General features: G+C 42.8%; 1 protein-coding gene across 2 annotated transcripts in view; it reads left to right on the top strand.

The window, feature by feature from the left end:
- Positions 1 to 25,328, top strand: part of LOC147698759 (trifunctional purine biosynthetic protein adenosine-3-like) — a 277,831-nt gene that overhangs the window by 245,205 nt on the left and 7,298 nt on the right. For both annotated transcript variants that reach the window (XM_086935334.1, XM_086935335.1), the window contains exons 20-21: positions 18,795 to 18,936; positions 20,630 to 20,745. In XM_086935334.1, the coding sequence (XP_086791460.1) occupies positions 18,795 to 18,936; positions 20,630 to 20,745 (258 nt within the window). The remainder of the gene's footprint in view (positions 1 to 18,794; positions 18,937 to 20,629; positions 20,746 to 25,328) is intronic.

Raw genomic sequence — 25,328 nt, 5'->3', positions numbered from 1 at the left:
CTGGGGCACACTGTGAGGGTAGGAAAAGATGGAAGAAACAGACGAGGAAGAAAAGACTTGGAAAGTGCGATTAGAAAGAAAGCTAGCAATCCAGGCCAGGGCGGGACCATCAATACCCACAGATTTCAAGGTGAACAGCAAGATGGAATGGGAGACGGTGTCAAAAGCGGCACTCAAGTCTAACAAAATGAGTGCCACTGTCTCCCCGCTGTCCACCTGTTTTCTAATGGTCTCAGACACACCAAGGAGCTTGGTCTCAGTAGAGAAGCCAGCCCTGAACCCAGATTGAGAACAGTGAAGAAGATTAGAAGATTCAACATAAGAAGTAAGAAGAGAGTTAACGTGTTTTTCAAGGACCTTAGAATAGCAAGAGAGCAAAGAAATAGGACGAAAGTTGGAAGGGTTATTTGGGTCTGCATTAGGCTTTTTTATCAATGGCACCACCATCGCATGTTTCCATTCGTTGGGAACCATAGCTTCAACCAATGAAGCATTTAAAAGATTCAGAATGATCTGAAGTATAGTTGGATCCAAGCTTCGCAATATTTGGGTAGGCAAAGGATCAAGGGGAGAACCAGTTTTTATTTCATTAAGATAATTTTGAAGAAGTCATTATTGAGGAACTATGGAATTTGTCCTTTTTATCTAAAATTGGTAAACATTTGATTCAACCTGATATTCATCCTGAAGGTTACAGTGGGGAAAAATTGATTTACTTGAATATAGATAGTTACGTTTTGAATTCAAAAACAAGCAGAACCATGTAAAACTTTATGTAGCTAAGACAGGTCCGCCGGTTTTAGGTTTGTTGGATCAAAAAGAACTGCACATTATACTGGACCCTAATAGCAAAGAGCAGGTACTTATTGCTGATTAAAGTAGTACTTTGGCAAAATGAGTACAATGTCAATTTCCTAATGTGTTTAAGGACAAGTTGGACAATCTTCTAGGTTTTGAACATTTAATTCGCCTCAAAGATGACTCCATTCCTAAAGTCCTTAAATGTAGGAATGTTCCCTTACTTATAAGAGGTGAGGTTGAAAATGAACTGAACAAATCGGTCAATATGGATGTAATTGAGCCTACTGAAGCTTCGGACTGGATTGCTTCGGACTGGATTTCTCCAGAAGTTATTGCCAGACAAAGTAATGGTAAGATTAGGCTCTGTGTGGACTTGCGCCACTTAAACAATAACATTGTAGTGGACAAGTTTCCATTAACAAAATGCTTACATGTTTGAAAGGTGCTAAGTGGTTTTCCACCATAGACCTTTCAACTGCACACCATCAAATTTCCTTATCTCCTGAATCGAGAAAGTACACTTCTTTCATAACACCCTTTGGCAGCTACCAATACAAGCTAATGCATTTCGGTTTAGCTTCAGCGGTAGCCGTTTTCAACGCCTCATGTTTCAATTATTTAATGAAGTGGAAGGTGTTACGTTTTTCCAGGATGATATTTTAGTTTTTTGTGCAGACCGGAAGGAACATGAATCAAGGCTACTTATAGTATTGATGATTTTACAAGAAAAAGGTCTCATTGTTGAAAACTCGAAATATAATTTTGCCCAAAATTGTTTTACTTATTTGGGTCATGTGATTGACAAAAATAACGTGAGACCTAAACCTTCTTTTTTCTGCAATAGAGAATTCTTCTACTCCACTCAGCAAGTATGATGTAAGACACTTCTTAGGGATGTCTGGGTTTTGTGCTAAATATGTTATGTTAAGCGTATTTTTATAGCGCACGACTCACCCAAGGGCATCTCAGCACTTTATAGTGAAAAGAGGCTGATGGGTGGAAACCAGAATCAAATTGATGCAAAAATTCAAAACAGAAAGGCTTTTAATTGTGTTCTGAAGATGCTGTATGAGGTACATTCACACAGTGCAATAGGCAGTTGGTTCCAGTACTGTGGGACAAGGTACGAGAAAGCTTTGCCCCCATTGTGATTAAGACCTATTCGGGGGGGACTTTTAGGAGGGCTAAAGAACTAGATCTGAGGTTACGACCAGTTACCTGTTTGGTAAATTTCTTTTGCAGTTTAAGACATTGTATGTAAGGCAGCAGTTCTTGAAGTTGCTTCCTCACTGGTAACCAGTGAAGCTCTCTCAGCAAGGGGCCTGAGGGGGAACCTGCCGGGTGATTCAAATCATTCTTGGTGCAGTGTTTTGAATCACCTGCAATTTAGCAAGCAACATCTCGCCTACTTCAGCCAACATTGCGTTTCTATAGTCCAGGCGACTAATCACCATAGCCTGGACCAGGGTTCTACAGTGTTTGATGGTCAGATAAGACAAAATCTTGCTTTAGAAACGTAAGCTATAATAACAGGAGCTAGTAATAGCCACAATGTGATCTTTCATAGATAGTGTTTGATCAAGTTTTAATCTAAGATTTTTCACAGATAGTTTGGGGGTGGGGGCAACTCTCAGGTGAGACGGCCATAGCATAACCTCGGTTTTACTAGGATTCAACTGAAGGCAGTTCTCAGTCATCCAGTTTGAGATGGCGAGCATACCTGCCAAAAATCGGATTTTCTCAGCTTCTATGTTGGAACCGATTGTAAACATAAGCTGAGTATCGTCAGCATATGAGATTATCTCGAACCCTAATGGTTCTACAGTTTTTGCCAAAGGGGCCATGTAAACATTAAATAATGTTGGACTTAGGCAAGAGCCCTGTGGTACGCCCTTGTCCAAGCAAGTTTTCTCTGAAAGGTAGAACCCTAGCATAATCGTTTGATGTCTATCCGTCAAAGAATTCTGCAGCCATTTTAGGGTTGTGCCTTGAATACCACAGGAATGTAGTCTCTCCACGATCTTTGAGTGTTAGATGGTATCAAATGCCGCGGAGAGATCTAGGAGGATCAGGACTACTGATCCTCCAGCATCTATTACCTGCCTAAGGGAGTCAGTCACTGCCAGGATAGCGGTCTCAGTGCTAAAGCCTGCACGGAACCCTGCTTGTAAGTGGTCTAGAATTTTATTAGGCTCGAGATATGAGCTTAGCTGCCTATTTATTGAGGTTTCCAATTGTTTATCCAGCAGGGGCAACAATTATATTTTTCGATAATTACTGAGTACCTGAGGGTCGGCGGTTGTTTTTTTTTAATATTGGTCGCACATATGCTTCTTTCCATGGGGTGGGGACAGTATTGGAAAGGTGTTTTTTCCATCAGGCTACAACCATTCTCAAAGGTGAAAGGGAAACCGCTTACTTGTGCGTGGGCCTTAAATTATTTTAAGTCATTAATTTGCGGAAAGGTGTGCACTTTGCGTTGTGATCATAAACCGTTAATCAAAATGTTACCCTCTGATGTTTCAAATAATATTTCCTCTAGGCTAGCCAGAATATCTCTGCGCATGCAAAGCTTCACAGATAAAATTGTCTATACCCCAGGCAAAAGCAATGTTATGGCCGACTTCTTATCTAGAATGCCAGTCATGTTGGAAAAATGTGAGGACGATAAATGGAATGGCTTCCGGATTGTATTTGTACATGATCAAGGACATCATACTGTTAATAAGGAAGAGTGGGAACAAGAATTCGAAAAAGATATTGTTTTGCAAGAAATAATTACATATGTCATGAATGGTTGGCCCGCAAGGATGCACTTAGTGATGTCAGCAGACCTTTTTGGGAAGTTTGATCTGAACTTTCTTATAGCGATGGGTTTTTGCTACATGGTAAGTAAATCATTCCACCAGAAAGTTTGCATGGGTCTATTGTGGATTTATTGTAGGAGTAAATCTCTTTAAAAAAGTTTATTTTGGTGGCCTGGCTTAGATAACTTTGCTGAAAGAATTGTGAGAGAGTGCAGTGCTTGCTCTGGTGCCGATGGATTTGTTTTCTCGTTGGCCTGTCATGAAGGTTGTTGATATCACTGATACTGATGTTTTGACATTTTTAGATGATATTTTTGTTTGAGGGCATTCCTACATGTTAAAAGGCAAAAGCTTACTTTGAAAAACTTAGTATCAAACATAGAACCACCTCTATATATAACCCTAGTGGAAACGGCATGGTAGAACGCTTTAAGCGTGTGTTGAAGGGCACTATTCAATTAGCTATTAGTGCTCGAGAAGATTGGACCACACACGTTGCTAAGATGGTTTGGGCCTATCGCGTCACCGACTCTGATGCTACTGGTCTTTCTCCCTTCTTGATAATGCGGGGCACGTAAACCCAGGTCGAAATTCAATCCTGGGTGGTTATTCACTTCTGGTGAAGAACAATGGTCCAAAGAGGATATTTGGAACAGAATGGAAAAGGTACATGATAGAAGTAAGACATATTTTGCTGACAAGCATGGTGTCAAAACCCAACAGATTGCTGTGGGAAATTGGGTATGTGTTAAGAAACCTGGATTCGTTTGTAAGTGTGATAGTTGTTTTTTTTAACCTGAGGAGGTGGTGGAAGTTTCACAAAATTCTGTAAGACTCAAAAGTGGAAAAGCTTGGAATTTAAGGAGAGTGGCTGTCTGACAACATGAATGATAATGGTGTAGCAAGTCACTGTTTTGACTGGTTGGATAAGGATAATTCAAGTCAACCTGCTTCTTTGGTAAGTCAGTCTATTCCCATCGTTCCCACTACTGATGGCTTAAGCCAGCCAGTTCCTGCTACTGCCAATGTACCACTTACTACGGAAGTGGTTAATGATACTGATAATCAGAGTGTTTCTCAAAAAATTGTAAGGGAAAGGAAGGCTCCGGGTTGGCTGAAAGATTTCATTGTAAACAACTCATGACCTCTTCTGTATTATGTGGCAATATATATTGTGCATTTCATTATGCTGTTCCATCAAACATGTTGAATTTTTATTTTTAATATTATTAATTATTTTGTGTTTATTTTCTTTGCCTTGTGTTTTTTTTTTTAGCTATTCTATTAAGGCCGGGATGTGTTGTGTGTTGCTTAGTTACAAGGAATGCTTGATCATCAAGCATTCCTAGAATGTTTATATGTGAATGGTGAATGTTAGGGCAGTTGTAAGGAAGACACCTAAGGGACTGCGGGTGCCTTTGTGCGCTCCTCGGCAATAAAGGATTATTCTACCATTCTGCAACCAGTGTCTGTCTTAACAGTTTGTCACATAGTCAGGTGAAAATTTTCAAGGTCCTCAAACATGAAGGACGTTCTAAATCCCTGCTGTCTCTGACTATATTGGAAAGCAAAGATAGCTATTCAGGTACAGATTCATTGCTGCAGTCAGTGCGAGTCTCTCAGTCACTTCGCAACAGCCTCTACTGTAAAAAGGTCCATGTTTCCTTTGAATGGTAAGTAATCTTCCTCTAGGGTCTGTCGGAGATAAACAACTGATAAGTTAGTTTTCAGCTTATTTTGTCCAGTTCATATAACTGTCGGTTTAAAGACAAATAGTGGTAACTCCAGATCTACTGGGGCATAAATTCCTCACTAATTTCTTATGGTAGTATGCTCCTATTTCCCAAAAATGCACAACTTACAGCTGGCCTTCCACGTGTTCCTATGTGTTGGTTTGCCCTGCTCTCCACACTACACCCTACATTGCACAGGTGTATTTGAAAACAGATTTCTGATCCGGTCCGGAATTCAGTATCACCTGACATGACTTTAAATGCAGATTCTTAATGTTGCCCTGCCTGGGTACAGTCTATGTCTTCCCACACAGTGAGCTGGATTGGTTTCTCCAGAGTACTTTTCCATCTTTGCCTATACTTCCACCCTGGCGCAGCAGGAGGTTTGTCAAGGAGTTTGAATATGTAGGCCACTTAACATTTTGTTTATATAAAGTAGCTGTTGATGTTTCTAAGGGTATACTGTCTCTAGTGTCTGTGGCACGTGACACATATTGAGGGATGCATTATCCAGTGACCCAGCTGTTGGCAGTGAAACTGTTCTTCTCCCTGGCTACCCTTGTTGCCTGCAGTCCTAAACTGTTCTAACATTCTAACGTTTTCCACTAAGAACAAATCCCGGCAGTCATCCTCTCCGTGCCTTCTAAGCTGAATGTCAACCTGGCAGGCAAAACATTTGGTTTAAAATGTATTTGGATTTAACATGGAAAAATAATCAGCAATGTGTAAGTGTCCTGTTGATCTGGCTGCAGTACATCTTGGGAGGTGTGCGTTCTTATCTTGTAGCAAGAGCACATTTCATTGGGCCTGTTTTTTTTTTTTAAACTCTTTATTCGTGACTGTAGCAGTTATTTCACAGTACATTCAATCATTCCACATTGTATCAGTCTTTTCCTTTTTCTTTAACATTAACTTTTGATAGCATGTCTTTCAAAGTAACTTTCATTGCGTCTTACAATTCTCCAGATATCTCTGTTACATTGTTCAATTGTCATATATGTGACTTATATAATCTCTGCTAAACCCCAACTACCCATCCCTCCCTGTCCACCCGCCCCCCGTCTCCTGGTCATTCTCTTACATGCACTCTACATTTCAGCCCTGTAGGCTTCTGCCTTCCCAGAGAGTGTTATAGGCCTTAGGCTCGGCTATCCAACACCTCTTTTGACCGCACCGAGTATTCTGCCAGTCTGCTGTTGTGTCTGTGTAATCATTCCGCTGGGTTTTGCGACACTTCTAGGTCTACCTCCCCTACTTCTGTCAGCATTTGGTCCCATTCCTGCTCTATAGGGTACTTTCGAAGACCCCTTTCCTCCTCCCCACTCAGCGCCGCAGATTCTGCCTTGCCCCATTTCAATTAGTCAGACCGCCATATTCCTGGATCTGGGCGATTTTCATCTCATAGTAAGTTCTCTGAGTGCCAGTAAGAGCGCCAAGTCCATAAATTTCAGCTGCGCCTTACATGTTTTGGATCTCTTCCTGTGCCCTATCAGGCAGGGTAGTGCCCCCTCAGGGATCTGCAGTGTTGTGACGGTGTGTAATGTGTTTCTGATCGTCGCCCAGTAATTGCGTATTTCGGGCATGCCCATAGCATATGGAGGATGTGTGCCTCATCCTCTTGACATCTCGGGCAGCAGTGGGGAGTGGCAGGGAACATCCTATGGAGCCTCTGGGGTGTAAGATATGCTCTATGGAAGATCATGGCCTGTATGAATTGGAACTTTTCTAGACACTCTCCTATGATGGCCTAGGATGACCTTCCATTCCCCGTCTGTTATGGACTCCCCTTCGTCCATAGTCCAAATCTCTCTGAGTGTGGTAAGGGGCGACTCTACATGTTCCCTAATACCCACATAGAGCCATCTCACCAGGTGTCCACCTGTTCCCATGTAGTGCAGGAGATGTACTAATTCATGTTGGTCTGGTTTGGTGCGTTGTGGGGCCCATACATGTCTTATGTAGTGTGATACCGAGGAATGTAAAAGTATAATCGTGGTGGGGCCCCTGTGAATTGTGCGAATGAGGCATGGTCCAGTAAAGTATCGTCTCCGAGCAAGTCCCCCACTCTGTCTACCCCGGCTTCTGTCCAGGAACGCAGTCTGTATTGTGTCAGGTTTCCTTGTGGGGCATGGGAGTCCCAGGAGAGGAATGTTGTCCGCATAGGGAATGGTCCCTGCTGTGTACTTAAGTGCCTTTCTCCAGCAGTTCAGAGCCACGTGCAGAAGGGGTTGGCAGTCCCTGGGGATTCTGGCAGTGGGTAGGAGGAGGGAGTGGAGATCCCCATGCGCCAATTTGTCTGCTGTGAAAGCGATCTCATGCAGGTCTCTACCCGCAACCCATCATGTCAACCATTGGAGTTGGCTTGCATAGTAGTAGCTCCGTAGGTCCGGTACGCCTAGGCCTCCCTGTCTGGTGTTCAGTTGCAATTTCTTAAGGCTTACTCTCCTTCTTCCCGAACCCCAAACGAGGTTGATCAATATTGTATTCAGCGTGGTAAAAATTTGCTGTCGAAGCAGCACCGGCAGGTTTACAAAATAGTACAGTATCCGGGGGAGCATGACCATCTTCGAGACCGCCACCCGTCCCATTACAGATAGGGGTAGGGATGTCCAGAAATTTACACTACCTCGGAGGCCATTGATCGCTCTCTGAACGTTACCCTCAATCTGGTCTTCCGAGTTCCGGTATACATTTATCCCAAGATATTTAAACGTGGTCTGTGCCACCTGGATCTCATAGGCACCAAATTGTATATGAGAAGGCTGCTGTCTGTCCCGGAAAAAGAAGCCCAGAGATTTCCCCGGGTTTATGGCCAAGCCAGATATAACCTCGAATCGTTCGAAAATAGTCGCCAGGTGCGAGTGGTCCCCACATAGGTTCCGGAGGAACACCAAGATGTCGTCGGCATATATAGAGACCAAGTTATTGGTATCTCCAACTGGTATGCCCATCTCCGCAGCTCTAGTTCGGCGCGCAATTGCCAAGGGTTCTAGCGTCAGCACGAACAGCAACGGTGACAGCGGGCAGCCCTGTCGGGTGCCCCTCTATACGCCATAACTGTCCGAGGTATATCTTCCAGTGCGTGCCCGAGCTGTCGGGCTCGCATATAGCAGGCGAATCCACTTTGAGGGCATCTGGAAAGCCGAAGCGGCTTAGGACTTCGAACATAAAATCCCACGTCAGGGAATCAAATGCTTGACGGAGATCCAGGGCTATGCAGCCAGCATGTGGCAGATCCTGGGGGGTAGTTGTCATTAGGGCATGGAGTCGTCTCGAATTTTGGGAGGTGCTCCTCTCTGGGAGAAAGCCACACTGATCAGTGTGAATCAGGCCAGGGAGATGGTTTTGTATTCGCAGGGCGATAGCTTTACTGAGGATTTTATACTCCGTGGAGAGCATAGGGAGGGGCCTATAATTGTTCACGTCCGGGGTGTCCCAGCCGGGTTTCGGAATAGATATCACCAAAGCCTGCATAGTCGTGGCAGGTAGGTGGCCAGCCTCGTAAACAATTTTATATATTTTCTCCAGTACGGGCGCCAGAATGTCAGAGTACGTTTGATAAAACTCCCCAGGCAGTCCATCCATACCCGGGGTCTTACCCCGGTTAAGTGTGTGGATAGCCACTTTGATTTCTTGCTGTGTTATGGGTCCGGCTAGGGTCGCCTTGACTTCTCGGGTTAGGGCTGGGATTGTTAGTTCTCTCAGGAAGTCCATCATGTCCTCCCTGTTAGTTGCAGAGTGGGGAGCACAGAGTTTTTCTAAGTGGGTCTTAAACACAGTGTTGATTTCTAGTTGTGTATGCACCAATTCGCCTGTTGCATCTCGGATGCTCGTTATCGTAGGGCTCTCAGGGGCGTCTCTGATCAGACGAGCTAGCAAGGCACCGGATCTATCCGCTTCCGCCTTTTGGCGTCTCAGATAGCTCCCATAGTCCATCACCCTTAAGGTTCCCACGAGTTCTGCGTGTTCAATGTTACATAGTTGTAGGTCGTCTTTACGTTCAGGGTCCAGTCCTACCGCGGTCTCAAGTTCTTTCAATCTATTCTCCACGTCACAAAGTTTACCATGGAGTTCCTGTCTGGCTCCCACTAATCGGCCGATAGCGGCCCCCCGCACCACAGCCTTCATTGCATCCCACACTATCAAGTTCGAAGACGTAGAGTCCCAGTTCTCATTGAAGTAATCAGTCAATGTGTCAGAGAGATGTGTGCGAAACGGGCCATCCTCAAGTAGGGGGGGTGGAGTCTCCAGGTAGGGACTGGTGAGGGTATCTTTCCCCAATGTAGGTCAAGTGTCTGCGGCCTATGGTCCGAAAATGTTTTAGCGAGATAGTCTGAGGAGATACACTTGGTCGTTACGGAGTTAGAGCAAACAAATCTAGCTAGTCGGGTATGTAGGTTGTGCACTGGAGAGTAATATGAGTATTCCTTGTGTGTTGGATATATTGTACGCCAGATATCGGTCAATCCCCATCATTGGGCCTGTTGTAGCTACCAACTCCAGCATTTGAATTTGAATGGATTCTGAAACACATGGGCATTCTTATTCCAGTCTCTGCAGTCTGTTACAAAGCACAAATCCAAATCCTCAGTCCAGTTCTCCTTGCTTGTTTGCATTATCCAAGATTATCTTGTCTAGGAAGAAAAGCCAAGTCTTTGGCCATTTCTGCCTGTGTCCTAGAATTCACTTTTCCTGGTTGACTGGTGTATCATACCATATATGTAATGTCCAGGAGGGCTGAGCTGACATCCTTGGTGAGGCTTCTAATGCAGTAGAGCCCACCAAGACCTCCAGATAATTGGTTTATAGGTTCAGGTTGCTTTCTGACAATCTTTCTCCTTCTGTCATTCCTCCAGAGTGAGTACCCTACCCGAGATGGCTGGCATTCGACTAGATAAACAAGTCTGGGGCCCGATAAAGCCTTGCCCTGCAAGGCCTCCAAATGTTCCAGGCACCATTCCAACCACCATTACAGCTCCATCCATTTATCAATTTGGAAACATTTTGAGTAAATTATGCCTTTCCGAAGATAAGATCCCTTCAGTGACTGAAAAGCCTTGTAATGAAGAGACCCTAGAACAAAAACATGAATCGATGAGTCCAACAGACTAACTGTTGGAACAAAATCCTGTCCTTCGCATTAACTTTTCACAACACTCACTTGAGAATCCTGATTTTCTGATGTTGAAGCTACTACATTGACACCTTCGAGCCAGAAACAAATCCTAGGTATAGCATGGATAGATCCAGTGAGAGGTCCAATTGTTTGCATTTATGATTAAGCTCTGTTATTTGATTTGAGTGCCTCATCGAACTCTTTGATACTGCACAGTGAAAAGGATATAGTCTAAATCAGGATTCAACGGATAGCGAGTGAGCTACTGGTAGTTCTCCAGTGACCTGTAAGTAGTTCTGCTGTGTATGACCCATCCAACTAAATTTGTAGCTGTTTCTTGGTTGATTTATTAGGTGTGTGCCAAAACTGAAGAGTGTATTAGAGATGAAAATGTGTTTGATTTTAGAAGACATAAGCTGATGTTTGGAGATAAATGATTGCAATGGCATTTGAATTTCCAGTTCGACTTAACTAGTCCAACCAAAGAATTGGGGTAACAATAAACCTATGTTATTTGACACCGCAGGGCAAACTTGTGCTTTTCAAAGACACATTTTAAGTTATGTTATATTTAAACCTGGTATTTGAGGTATAAAGCTGCCTTCATTTGGGTTCTTAAATCCTTTGTAGGTTTGGACACTTTAGAATCATGAGGCGACGGGCCTTTTCTGGAACCTGGTTCTTTTGGAAACTATGGACAGACAGGCAGAGGAGCACCCCGGGCCTCATCCAGCCTTCATGACATCCTCTGGTCGAAAATCCTGTACTGGATTATTTTTCCTTGTCTAAGGACCTAACTGTTCTCACAAATTTGCTTAATTCTTTCATAAATAGCTTCCAAAAAAAGCTGCCTTACTGCAGTGGTGATAGCCAGGTTACCCAGTTTAGGGTCCAATTTAATGAGTAGCAACCATCTCCTCTTGGTGATTTTACCACAATATGCATTCCTGAGAAAGCAGAAGGGCTGCTGCATCCCTTCTACTGCCCCTCCGCTCATACCCAAGGTATCAGTAGAAATTAATAACCCTGAGATCTTTGCTTGCTCTGCTAGGTCAAGGATCTTTCACCATTTCACATGCCGCCATTCCAGTATAGGACACAAGTCATGGTGGCATGTGCTAACATTCAAAGATATACATAAACACTTAGAGGTATACAGAACGCAATACATTTGCCCCCCATAAACATAAAGAGAAAAACAAAATGATTGGCGATAGATGCTCATGAAAACAAAGCAACCAAACAAGAATAAATATAAAACATCAGGAATAATGTTGAAAAAACAAACGTGCAGTGAACACATCAAGATTTGAAAATAATCCTTAAACCAAGTAGGTGGTTTCCGTTCTCTTACAGGAACACTAGAACTAGGTTCACCATGAATGGAACTGGGAACACTCTGAGAAGTGAAATCAATGCTAGGGTCGCCAGTAAAACTCTGTTTAGATAATCTTTCCATATTCCACCATTCTCCATCACTTAGTTTAACGGATCTATTTCTCAGAGAAATGATTTGCATAGGACAAGAAAACTTGGAATGACCTTCGGCAAGGAAACCAAGAAGTCTCACCTTAACCCAATGCTGTAGGGGTGATCTAAGGAAGTGATGATGTGTTGGGTGCCCCAATGACACAAAAACTCTTGAAACTCCTTGGATGCGAGCTGCACTCCATTATCCGTGACAAGCTCGATAGGAGCACCTGTCCTCAAAATCAACGATTGGAGGAAACTAACTACTTCATTAGTGGTTGCAGACCTCACAAATTTCCTCCTCAGGCCACCTGGATCCATAATCTACCACCACCAAACCTTACCTGCTCTTTTCATCCAATACAAACTTGGGCACATTGATATCTAAAGCTAATTTGACCCAAGGTTTGTCAAGAATTGGAATGGCTTTGATTGGACTGGGAAAAGTGATTTGGGTCTTATCGCTAGTGGCACATGGAATATAGTCTCTTACAAAATGCTCAACAGAGCGGTCCATTCAGGAAAAACGTGTTTAAATTAACTTACTTACTTGTGCTTGGACATCCAACCCTTACCTAACATGCCAATCACCTCTTGCATTAATGCATTCTGCTGAATGGCAAACTTCCATTCTTCCGAGATGCAATTAAATCTAGAATCCATTAAAGAAGCCACAATACAAAATTCCTTCTCCCCTTGCTCACCTGATTGTTCATTTACAAGAGGCAGTCTGGACAAACAGTCAGCAAAAATGTTCTTAACACCGGTAATAAACCCTAAGTGGAATTCCATCAACCTGTAATGCCACTTGGCAATGCGGGAGTGGCATTACTATTGCCATTAGTTGTGAACAAATTAACCAGTGGCTTGTGGTCCATGCAACAGCTAAACTCAGAACCCCACAAGTATTGTCTGAAGTAGTTGATGCCCCACCAACAAGCTAAAGCTTCACGCTCCATAACTGAGTAAGTGGACTCAGCAACTCTTAAGGTACGTGAGGCAAAAGCCACAAACTCCGCTTTCCCTTCTCTTTTTTGTAGAAGAACAACACCTAAACCGTACTGGCTAGCATCTGTGACCACAATGGATTGGTCACGTGTGTCAAAAGCCTGTAAAGGGATAGCATTACTCGAGTCTAATTTTATGGACTGAAATTCCATCTAGTTCAGATGACCATAAAAATGTTGGTTTTTCTTCATGAGTAATCTACTGTTATGTGTTTTGCCACTGCAGTAAGGGATAAACCTGGCATACAATTCTAACATGCCAAAAAATTATCGAAGTTGGTCTTTGTTTGTGGGGTGGGGAAACCTTTTATGGCAGTGACCAACTCTTCCTTAGGTTCAACCCCTTTGGCAGATAACTTGCAACCCAATTAGTTCACCTCTTTAACAGCAAATTTACATTTTTCTGCTTTTAAAGTTGCACCTCTGTCAGTTAGAATCGATAATACTATAGCTAAAGTCTTGTCGTGAGAATCCATCTCTTTACCATACACTGATATGTCATCCTGAAAACATTTGGTACATTGGGAAACATGACTTCATTACTCTTTGAAATACAGCCGACGCTGACGCCAAACCGAAAGGCATCCTTTTGAACCTGTAGGTGCCAGACGGCGTGGCAAAGGACGTGAGATGGCGACACTTTCTTGTGTGATTTGGTGGTACGCAGATGACATAGCTAAAGAAGTAAATACTTTTGCGTCCTTAAGGGTACTCAACATTTCTGTGATGTTGTGTAGGGGATGTCTGTCCACCCATATCCTGTCATTTAGGTCTCTCAAATCTATGCACATTTTTAGGGCCCCATTGGGTTTTGTGGCTAAAACTACGGGAGAAAGTCATTCTGATCTTTCCATGGGCTCAATGATGTCCTGATTGCAAAGAGATTCGAGCTCTTGAGGTAATTCTTTCCTCATAGCTAAGGGTACTATTCTGGGCTTGTGCACTACAGGTTGAACACCCTGCTTTAGAATGACCGGATAGGAAAAACCTTTTATTTTACCAAGAACTTCACTGAAAACGCATGGAAAAGATACTTTCCAATCATGTGCATCTTCACTGAAAACAGGTTTAAAGTCATCTTTAAGGAGAACCTGTTAAATACTATTGGGATCCGAAATGATACCTACATTTTTTTGTTCCAACCACCCACGAAGTGAAGATCCATCTTCTGCAACATAGATTGTAGCCAGAGTTGAGTGCTCCTTGAATGTTAAGGAGCAATCAAATTCTTTAACCGCCTACAGGTTTCACTAGGGATTTCCTCAAAGGAATATTGGTTTACTTACTCCACTCCTCAGGACCAATTAAAGCGAAAAAGGAACCAGAGTGAGCCATCATGGAAATATAATTACCATTTACCCCAACCTGACAGTAGGGTTGCTTTACCTTTGAAGTTTAAGTACTTGTGGAACATTGACAGGAAAAGTGGAATTATGAGGAGCACACAAAGCATTCTGGTACTCTGATAAGAGATTTGTCAGCATTAGATAACATCATAATTTCATTACCATCCTCACTATCTGAATCAGGATCTAACTCGGAATTGGTATCAATAGAAAATACTTTTTTAGTTGAAGATTTGATGTTGGTATTAGCAGGTCTAGATTTGCAAAACTTAGAAAAGTGGCTTTTCTCTTTGCATTTAGCGCAATATTGATCAAAAGCATGACAAAAAGGAGCATTTCCTAAATGACTCCTGCTACCACACCTGTAAGATTCAAGTGGTTTACGTTGTTTGTCATACTTAATTTCTTTCTTGTTAGAAACCTTGTCAAAAGTAAGAGCATGACCTTGGTTTCCAAAGCCATTTGATCCATGTACATTGCTGTGGATTCTATATTCTTAGCTAAATGCAATTGCTTTATCTAAGGTTAAATCTTGTGTTGTTAATACTTTCTCTTGAATCTTTTTACTGTTGGTTTTCTCAACTAACTGATCTCTCAACATTTCATCATGGAAAGTTTTGTAATCGCAAGTGGATGCTAACTCTTAAATCACTTTGAAAGCCTCAACGGGTTCACCAGAAAATTATTTTCTCATAAAAAACGTATGCCTTTCCATAATGATGTTACACTTTTACTTAAACCTGGAATCCAACATCTTTATGGCAGAAGCATATTCATCGATGGCATCACCCTCACCCATGACTTCTGCAGGAGGTAAATGTTTTAAAACTTTCCTTCCTTCTGTAAGCAAAGAGTGACGCAGTGATGCTAATTTCTTCTCTTGTGTAAAAACTTCTGCTTCAATGGCTTCTAGATAAGCCTCAAAACCTTCTAGCCACAATTCCCAATCAACCGGAGGATTTCCTAAAGAGGAGAAAAAAAGGGATGGAGGGAGTACAGATTGCTGCATTATAACAATTTGGTAGACACAGAATTAAAAAATGGGAAGAATGACGCACTTCTGTGAGAGAACAAAAGAATTGATGTCACGCACGTGATGTAGTGCGTAGGGAAGAGAAAATCCACAGAATAGTGTTCATGCCGAAGGGTGTGCGCAAATGTAATTTGAAAGTAAATGTCAGGCAAGGATTGGTGTGCACATCACCGTGATGTGCAATCAGCTGATGGAGAAAGGAATTCACTATGTTGCTTGAAAAACATGTTGCAAATTTGCAATAGGCATGTAGTAGTTAGTTATAAAAGGTTGTGCGCATCACCGTGATGTGCGAAGAGCAGATTGCAACTGGATGAGTGTACAGTTGATTCTACGTAAGGTAGGAGAAACGAGATGTCTAGAAAGCAAATGTTGCAGTCTACAGCTCCAGTCTGTTGCCGGGAAACCAAAAAGCCTTCTAAATGAAACGCAAACAATGTGAGGCAACGCATGAAGATGCCAGGCAACGGAGAATGCTTCCAATGTTTTGATGAGAATCGGTGCGCGAGGAAGCGTGTGACGTTTCCAAGAGACGAAAAACGCTGCTCCAGGCAGTAACGAGGATGCCAGTCAACAAGGGACCCATTGAAGGTATAGACCTCTTGTTGCGGAATGGCGGGGCTAAGTCACACAGGAAAGAAACTCGTGCAGCCTCACGCTGAGCAGCTCGAGAGCAGCGCGAGGAAACTGTGGCAACTGTCCATATTGAAAAACTTGCCAGAAGGATACAAATTGAAAATCCTACGGGGGACCAACTCGAACTGCAAAGTGTAATGCTCCAGGTGCAAATGGGAACAGGATGGCTGTCCGGAACAGAGACAATGAACAGGATGCAGCAAAAGTCTCCTTTCCAGTGGAAAGTGTTCTCTGTTGGTCCAGGGTCCGAAACTAATCGTCGCCAGTGAATTGAGGTTACATCAGGTAAGTTCAATCTCTTTATTTTTGTATAAGAGATCTCCAAAGGAAGCGACCATTCAGAGTAACAGCAAAGTAGAACTGCCCTTCCGAACATTCCACATGCCACCATTCCAGTATAGAACACAAGTCATGGTGGCATGTGCTAACATTCAAAGATAAACACAAACACTTAGAGGTATACAGAACCCAACACAAACTAAGAGGACATGCTTCAGAATATTTGCAAAGTTGAAACTTAAATATTTGGAGTTTCACATGCTCTGAAACTTTAGCAGGACCTTGTAGCAAAATTGTCTGATTTTGAGGGGAGTTCATCCGATACACCTTCCAGGCTTTCCCCACTAGAGGATTTCGACCTAACAAAAAAACTAAGTTCAAAGGTAGCAATTCTAGACTGGGTGAAGTTATGAAAAGTTTCCACCCGACAAGAGGACTTCATCTGCCACAAAATTTGAGCTTTACCTTCCTAAGCTTTTCTGCCAAAACCAATGGCTACCTTGGGGCACCGTCCCATGGATATCTAACTTCAAGACGACTTTGTCAGATACAGCCTTTAACCCTACCACGCTGGAGGATTTTGACTTCCGTTTGAGAGACCGAGTGCCAGATTTTGAGTTTGGCAGACAGGCTACTCCATCACAAACATTATGGATATCATGTCAGCCATATTACAAATAAAATAGGATATAATGCACTTGTAATACGGCAGACAGGATAGCCTTCACGTTTGTGAAAGAGTAACCCATCTGCCAAACTCTAAATCACTCCATAAGTCAGAAGGTAAAATCTTTGACTTGGTCAGCCTGCCTGGTGTATCTGACCTCTGCTCTATCGCTGTCTGTATGAAATTGCACTTAGGTTGCAGTCAACGACAGAAACGCTGGCTTCCTATTGGTGCTTTACTTTTTTCTTTCGACTTTTACCCCTATAACTTTAAAAAAATCTACCCAGTTCTCCTTATTGGATGTTGGTAGTTTTGTGTAATTTTTCTTTATATTTCTTTTCTCATTTTTGAAATTTGGAAACTTTTATAGTTTTGTGTTTTGACATTTTAAATTGTTTTAGTTCTGCTACATACTTTACACGCTTTTCCTTAAGTTAGGCCTGTCTGGTCTGTGGAGTAGCTATCAGGGGTTGAGTCCAGGTATATTTATTGAAATTTTATGTTGGGCCTGACAAGATTGTGAACTTATAGTTGGGGAGGATGGGATTCCTTTCCAAGTAATAACTCATTAAAGTAGCAATATCTTGAGAATATATAAACTGTTGTAGCAGCTATGCTTCTAAGAAAGCTTAAGTTTGAGGACAAATAAATGTGCATCTTTTGACCATCTGAGCAGATTTTCAAAACTGATACTAGTCAAGATACCATATACTGGAATTGGCCCATGCAGTATTAAACATGTTTTGGCACAGTAATGTTCTGTTCTTCCGTTTCAGTTTTGGTCATACTTTGCCAGTCTTTTATTTTCCATTCATACCATTACGTTATAGCTGGAAACATTGGAAGTTTGAAATGCAAATTGTGTTGATTTGCATTATGTTTGCTTGAAAGTTGATCCGAAGGAAGAGAAACATTCTCTATGTTAGATATCGACTTGTATGTTGAAGATATGACCATCAAAGTGTCAGTTTAAGAGATTAGGATTAGGCCTGAGCAGTGAACTCCATTCCGTTCAGAGTTTTTCACGCTACACGGAGCTGGTGGGGTTCCGAAAAACTCGCGGAGTGGAGTTTTTTTCCTCGCTTGCACTTGCCAACAGTAAGTTTGCAAGCAAGGAAAATCCAATGCTAGTCCACTTCCCAGGAGATTTCTCTACGCGGATGGGCACTGCCGCTCGAGTAGAACTTCTTCTCAAGTGGCAGAAAGAAGCAGCGCCCTCTTGCGCTGCGCATGATGCAGTTTGTGCTGATTTTACAGCACGGGACAAACACCCAGTGCTAAATATCAGTGCAACCGGTACAAGGTAACGCACTCCGCCGCTCGCAGAACTCTGCATAGCTTGATGGAGTTTTTTTGTCAGTTCGCTGTGTTCTGTGTAGCGAAATCCTGCGAACTCTTCCCAGGCCTAATTAGGATTTGACTGATTGGATGCAGTACACATGTCTCTGATGTGCTCTGCACAATTTGCACATGGTTTACTTGAATCAGTTGAACGATCATTTATATGAAGATCTTGGGGGTATGATGTGTATGTCTTTGATGTTGGCACTCTTCAGTGGGAGGGGATCGTTTGGGTATCATGTTCTCTATTTTATGATGTATTTTCTGTTCGCCATTATGTGAATCTTTTTCGATGTAACAGGAAGGATGATACTTTGAACAAAATAATTAACTCGTATACAACACAGGCATTACGAATAAACTTCCATTTTATTTTGGTGTGTATTTTGAAATTATACAGTTGTTAGTTGCTCACACTGAAACCCATGTCTTAGTTGTCATTCAAAACGGAGTCGACTCCTGGCTGACTTAGTTTAATTGAAAAATAAAGAACATTAATGTAAATATATAATTTTGTTGTTATTTTGTTTTAACATTGTGTTCCTGAATTATATACAGGTGATCGACCACAAACTGTATGGAAATCGCACAGAGTTCGACAATGCTGTCGACAAAGTGCTTGAAGAATTTTCGATTGAGTTGATTTGTCTTGCAGGATTCATGAGAATATTGTCTGGTCCTTTCGTCAAAAAGTGGACAGGTGAGCATCTGAATTATTTAAATGCAAAGTAAATGTTGTCCAAAATGTTGTTTACCTTCAAAATGAAAACACATATTTGTTAGAAGTTAGGAAACAGATATTCAGAAGATGAGGTTTTGTTTTGATTATAACATATGCAAATAAGTCTTACTATTCCAGTGCGGTTGCATCAGCTGAGTGTATCCTCCTTTAAAAAAGTTTTGGGAAGTGGAATTGTAATATACAGACTGAAAAACGTAATATTTTAAAATGTGTGGATGTCACACATGTTCGCAGGTAAAAAAATAATTTAGCATTGTTGCCATATTCTGTAATCCAAAATGGAAATGTGGCATTTTCTCAGTCGGATGAGCTAATTGATTGAGGGTGTGGATTTCTGTACTGGACTAGCGCATTTCTTTAGGATGTTGAACCCCAGTAAAGTTGTTAAAACTTTTTTTTAAACTCATCCCTGAATAATAACTGGTCTGCCACGTCAAAAGATTGATTTTAGCACCCTCTTCCCATTTTTTCATAGGATGAAAGCCATTTATGCATTTGCACATCCCAGAATAGAATGTGACAATTCATTTTATTTGGGACTCCCTGAAAACGTAGTTGCTCGTCTCCAGTCTATTTATATTCAAAATGTCAGTCAGGATCCGTCTTGGCGTGAAAACCTTTTGATTATCTCTGGTTATAACCAGCAGCTGCACTGTCGTCCTGCACAAAAGATTTTTTTGTGTAACTTGCCTTATAATTAATCACATTTTCTGTAGTGGGGACCCCAGCTGCTTTTTCCCCCTCTAGAGGATCTTATTTTGGGCTTTTCATAATGTAAGTGCATAGGCCCTGTGCAAGGCAACATAGTGTTTTGGGAGTGGCTAGGGGATGGTAACACCCACTTGTGTGATAACCAAATATGCAATACCTAGCATTTAAGTGAGAGAAAAAGTAATGCTTTCAGACCCCCAACTTCTCGATAGCAAAATGTTCTAAATATCTTTGTAGACTTAAAGCTCGCAAACTCACTTGCTCACCCAGAGCGTGGTGATGGTTTCTTATAGACGTTTGTTGCTATTTACTTTTTTAAATTTCATCCCACAGTTTTATCCCATGACAATATTTAAATATTTTTTGGGATGTCATCTTCCACAGTTGAGTGGCATGTTTGACCTAGCACTCGAAATGTACCTATTTGTATCACCACTCAAAATGCTTGTGGAATGTGGCAACGTAATTCTCATCAGTAACTTGTGCCTCACTAACCTCTAATTTCACCCTGCATGCTTGAAGCACACTACAGTATTTATGTACCCCCATTTCCAGCCATAAGAGACTGCTCTGTTCATAGTGAGTGCTACACAAAAATCTATTCTGGTTTTTGATAACCGTTTAGGAATAGAGTAGTAGAGTTTAGCGTGATCATGCCTGCATGTCTGTCTTCAGCACTTTTATTTTATCTCCTGGCCCCTTGATCCCTCTGAACGGCCACCTGCACACTCAATTGCTCATCCATTACATTTCGCATGGATCAGGGCCTAAACTGCGACTCAGACTTTCATATGGGACTTTTAGTTCAATTGCCCTGTAGTTCAGGTTCCAGACTGTTTCTTAATGCTTTTAACATAATAATAGAAAAGTATGTATCTGTGAGTTGAAGGTTTATAATGTCACATCATTTTATTAATTATTTTTTTTAATTGTCTTACAGGAAAAATTCTAAATGTTCACCCATCTTTATTGCCCTCTTTCAAAGGAGCACATGCTCATAGACTGGTACTAGAATCTGGAGTGCGGATCACAGGCTGTACTGTACATTTTGTATCTGTAAGTTCTCTTTTTTGGGTTATTTTTAAATTGACCATTTACATCAGGCTTGCAAAATTCACATTTTTCAAAGGTTAGATGTGCTAACGAGCCTGCACGGATTTTGCTAGCAGATGCTGACTTAATGACATCTAATAACTATACTTGCAGAATGGCAATTCTCTATTAGCAGTAATAAATGGATTACCCTTTCTTTTTCACAATAGTTATTACATCCTAGTGGTACACATAAAACTTTGGTATGCTGCTTGTTTTATTAATTTGGATTTTTACATGAGCTTCAGTTTTAATTTAACTGGGATCACATTTTGTATTTCATTTGCAACCTATCTGTGGCTTTTCTCCCAGCAAGTAGTATGGTGTGAACATGAACCTTATCCCTTACTCCTTTTGACTGGAAAGGTTAGGAACCATTGAATCCACAGGAGAGATCTAAACCTGCCTCTACGCATTAGTCAAATAAGCCTGTGGCTTCCCGACCACAACTGCAAAGGATTGTTGTATTGCCTCTTATTTTCACATTCGGTCAGATTACTTTTTTATATGTGCATCAGTGGTTTTCTTGCTGAGTCAATGTGTACTACTTGACTCCGTGATAAAACTATTTATGTATTGCAAATGAGTGTAGTTATGCATATGCTAATAAATGGAAACTCAGTGGATAAACAACAACTACACATCTTGTTCTAGAGATCCTCGTGGTTTAAGCTTCACCTAGTAAAGTGAACCCCAATTCATTCACCACAGCTGTTTTGGATAGGAAGTCCAAAAAGATTGCGTCGTTTGCCAAGCATGTGCTTTTCTTAGCCAATCTAGCTTTGTAGTTGGGTAATACTACCAACTACTGTCTACTGGGTTGATACCTGTGTGCTTAGTGGGACTTGGCCAATGAGACCTTGCCAGTAGTCCCAGAAGACCCAATGGCCTCCTGGCTCACACAATTTATGATGGACACGACCTAGCCAAATATGGTATGTGCAATGCCGGAGATACTTATGATTACCTGGGAAGGGCAGTTGGCCCCAGTGTTGTGCTTCCCTGATAAGGATGGATACGATCCACAGGGTTTCCTGGAGATGAACAAGCCACTTTCAAGGATTTGTCTTTTGATGGCTCATACCTTTTTCGTGAAAGGCAAATTCTATGTTGAGGTGTTTTAAGTAAAGTGGAGCCATGGCAGACTCCCTGGATCTGGGAAAAGTCTTGCCAACCAATACAGCAGCACTCCAATCCATAGAAGGCAGTGGTCATGGACCTGACAGGCAGTGCTTAGGACAGCAGGGACATCAGTCCTCCCATTCCACTCCCCTGCTGCAGCAGACACCAAATTGCTTTCGTATGCTCCTGGTGGTGCAAGCCAATCCACTGGAGGACTGGGTGTTGATCCATCAAGTCTGACAGATGTGTCTCACAAATGGTATTGCATGACTGTCCTACCTTTTCTTTTTGTCCTACAAAACATTCCCCCCCATACCAAAGAGAATTTCAGAAAATCACCTCATGCAGGATGTGCAGTCGTTGCTATCCAAGGGTGCTATCAAAAGGGTCCTGGATTTGAAAAGAGGAGAGTATTATTACTCTCATTAGTTAGTTTTTGCCAAAAAAGGATGGGGATCTGCAGCTTGTTTTGGACTTTCGACCTCTGAATCCATTTATGTGGAAGGAACATTCTGATGCTCAAGCCAGCCCAGATCCTGTCTGCCCTTGACCTCAGTGATTGGACGTGGTCCTTCAGCCTGCAGGACATCTATTTTCATACACCTGTCCTGCAGTCCCACAGACGTCACCTGTGGTTCAAGTTAGGCCAGGAGCATTTTCAGATTTCTGTGCTCCCTTTCGGCCTCACCAACGCCCCACAGGTGTTCACGAAAGTGATGGCAGCGGTCGCGGTCCATCTTTGAAGGTCAGGAATACCAGTCTTCCCCTAACTCGACAACTGACTGTTAAAGGCAGCTCTCCATAGGCAGTTGTAGATTGTCTCCAGACAACGGTGAACCTCCTGACATTGTTGGAGTTAATTTTCAACAAACTGTAGTTGTACTAACTCCTTCTCATAGGCTTTCATTCATTGGACCTATTTTGGACACAGAGCAGTTCTGGGCCTTCCTTCTGCCGCAACAAGTCCACGACATTCAGGTTATGATCCCAATGTTTCACTCTGTCCTGGTTCACGGTGAGGGCAGCTCTGAGATTCTTGGCCTCTCAGCCTGCATCCTCCTTGTCAGCTATGCCAGGCGGCATATGAAATCTTTTCTGTGGAATCTGAAGTTTAAATGGCTGCAGTGTAGAGGATATCTGATGGATGTCATCCAGATGGAGTAGGTGCTGGCTCACAATCTGCATTGGTGGCTGCTCAAGCAAAATAAGTCCAATAACCGGCTCCTCTTCATTCTTGAACAAGAGTGACTGTGGTGACTATTGTATCCCTACTGGGCTGGAGATATCATCTGGGGAGGTGGAAAGCAGAGGACGTTGGTCTCCAACAGAAGCTCGGCTCCACATTAATTAATTGGTGTTGTGGCCCATTCATCTGGCTCTGAAGGCCTTCTCTCATTTGTAAAGGGGAGAATGGTGCAGGTTCTCATGGACTGCACCACCACCATTTTACAACACATTGCAAAAAACAAGGTGGAGTTGGGTTTTGTGACAGGAGGTTCTGTGTAGGGTTGATTGAAGCGCCAGAGCATTTCCCTGATTATGAACATACTTGCATGGTCCCTCAGAGCCATAATTGACGAGTTGAGTAGATGGTGTCTGGCGGATCAAAAGTGTTATCTACTTCCTGAGATGTGTAGGACATCTTACAGCTGAGGGGAGAACTGTGGCTAGACCTTTTCATCACTGTCAAGAAGCTGCAATGCCAAAAGTTGTGTGCATTGGAGGTCCAGCAAGAACACCCGTTAGGAAATGCATTCTGGCTGGAATGGGACTTCTAAACGCCTTCCTGCCCCTTCCTCTCCTGCCCAGGACTCAGAGTAAGATCAAGAACGACTGGCCCCAGTTCATCCATTTGGCTATGGATTGGACCAGGAGAGTGTGGTTCCTAGACTTCTGGGCAGGTGTATCTGTTCTATAACTGGGCTACCATTTTTAGACGACCACCTGTCTGCGCAACAGGGCACGGTCCTCCTCTGTGCAGTTTACACCTACATGTGTGAAGCAGCAGCAACTTACCGAGTGTCACCTGCTGCTTGAAGTGGTGAATGTCATCCTTGCTGCCATCTCCCTGACACGAATCTTACAAGCAAAGTCGTCCAATGTCTTTTTTGTTGTTTTATCTTTTGCCCATTAAAGCCTTGCAGGGGGCACTTTCTGCTAGACATCTAGTTGCAGATTCCTCCACTTAGAATATTCCTCAGGCATTCACCTGGATCTGGAAAATCTTCAGCAGTACTTTTGCTTACTGGTAGGCGGTGTCAATGTACATCTATCCAAGGCGGATGTGACGTTCGCAGTGCCAATATTGGCGTCACCCCAGAGCGCTGATATTAGTTCATTTCTTTCATCACAAACAACACCGATCTGAAAATCTATCACAGTACCTTTTTGACCAACTTTTTTGACCTTTTGTCAACTTTTTTTGAGCTATTGCTCCCAGTGTGCTAGGAACTTGCCCCCTTACAAACCTCCAGGTTTCAAACCTTGTAGGGAATATCACAGACAGATGTCTGCTTCTGTTCCCCACTTGATAGGTTTTTGGTGTCTGGGGTCAGACCACAACTCCAGGGCCTATGCCAACTATTGGTCAAGGCACCAGAGGGCAATCCGGAAGTGAGAGAGAAGGCTCCTGGCAGCACGGCACTAAAAGACACCACATCATTCCTGGCTTCAATCCTGAGGGAGATCTTGGGCCAGTATGTGGAGTCTATTTTGCGATCGGTCATCTTCAAAGATAAAGCCTTTGGCATTGTAAGTCTAAGAAGCACAGAAATAATCCATTTGAATAGTCTTCTCCCTCATGCTTCTAGGCCCCTCTCCCACACTCCTCCTGCGGAGCTGGTTCCTCACCACTCCTTACTGAATTTCCTGACGCCAGAGCGACCTTGCTCAACATAGGGAGTTCTATGTTGCCATGCACTACATCTATGAGCCTCCGACTCCCTCTGGCGTGCCTACGGGCCTCACAGTGCCGAGAGGTGCCTCTGTTGGATACCAATAGCCGACCAGGCCCTGATGCCAACTGGGCTGTCTGCTATGAGGCCGGAGTCAGTCTGGAGGTGGATCCAGAGACCCCGTTGGAGCAGGCCTGCCGGACGCTCTCCCAACTTCAAAGGTGCCAGCCGACGATGTGGAAACAATTGTCCGGTCTGACCGGGACACAGCCCATCCAACCTTGATACCAGCACCGGCTGGACCACAAGTGTGGTACACTGCCTCTCTCCTTTAACAGACCCAGTGCAGACCTGGACTTTGGAAGTGGTAATGATGACAGCTGTGGGCTCCCTGACCCAAACGATAACCTGGGCCAGTCTTACCAAGACGACAACTGGTATGAGAAGCTGGGAGATGACAGCAGACTAGATATGTCTCCAGGTTCTAACCTGATCTCGCCGGCAGGACCTGCTGTGGAGCAAGGCGCACCA

The sequence above is a fragment of the Lissotriton vulgaris genome, chromosome 8, assembly GCF_964263255.1.
Source record: "Lissotriton vulgaris chromosome 8, aLisVul1.2, whole genome shotgun sequence".
Lineage (NCBI taxonomy): Eukaryota > Metazoa > Chordata > Amphibia > Caudata > Salamandridae > Lissotriton > Lissotriton vulgaris.
The sequence above is the reverse complement of the archived record's forward strand: the minus strand, read 5'-3'. Positions and strand labels throughout refer to the sequence as shown.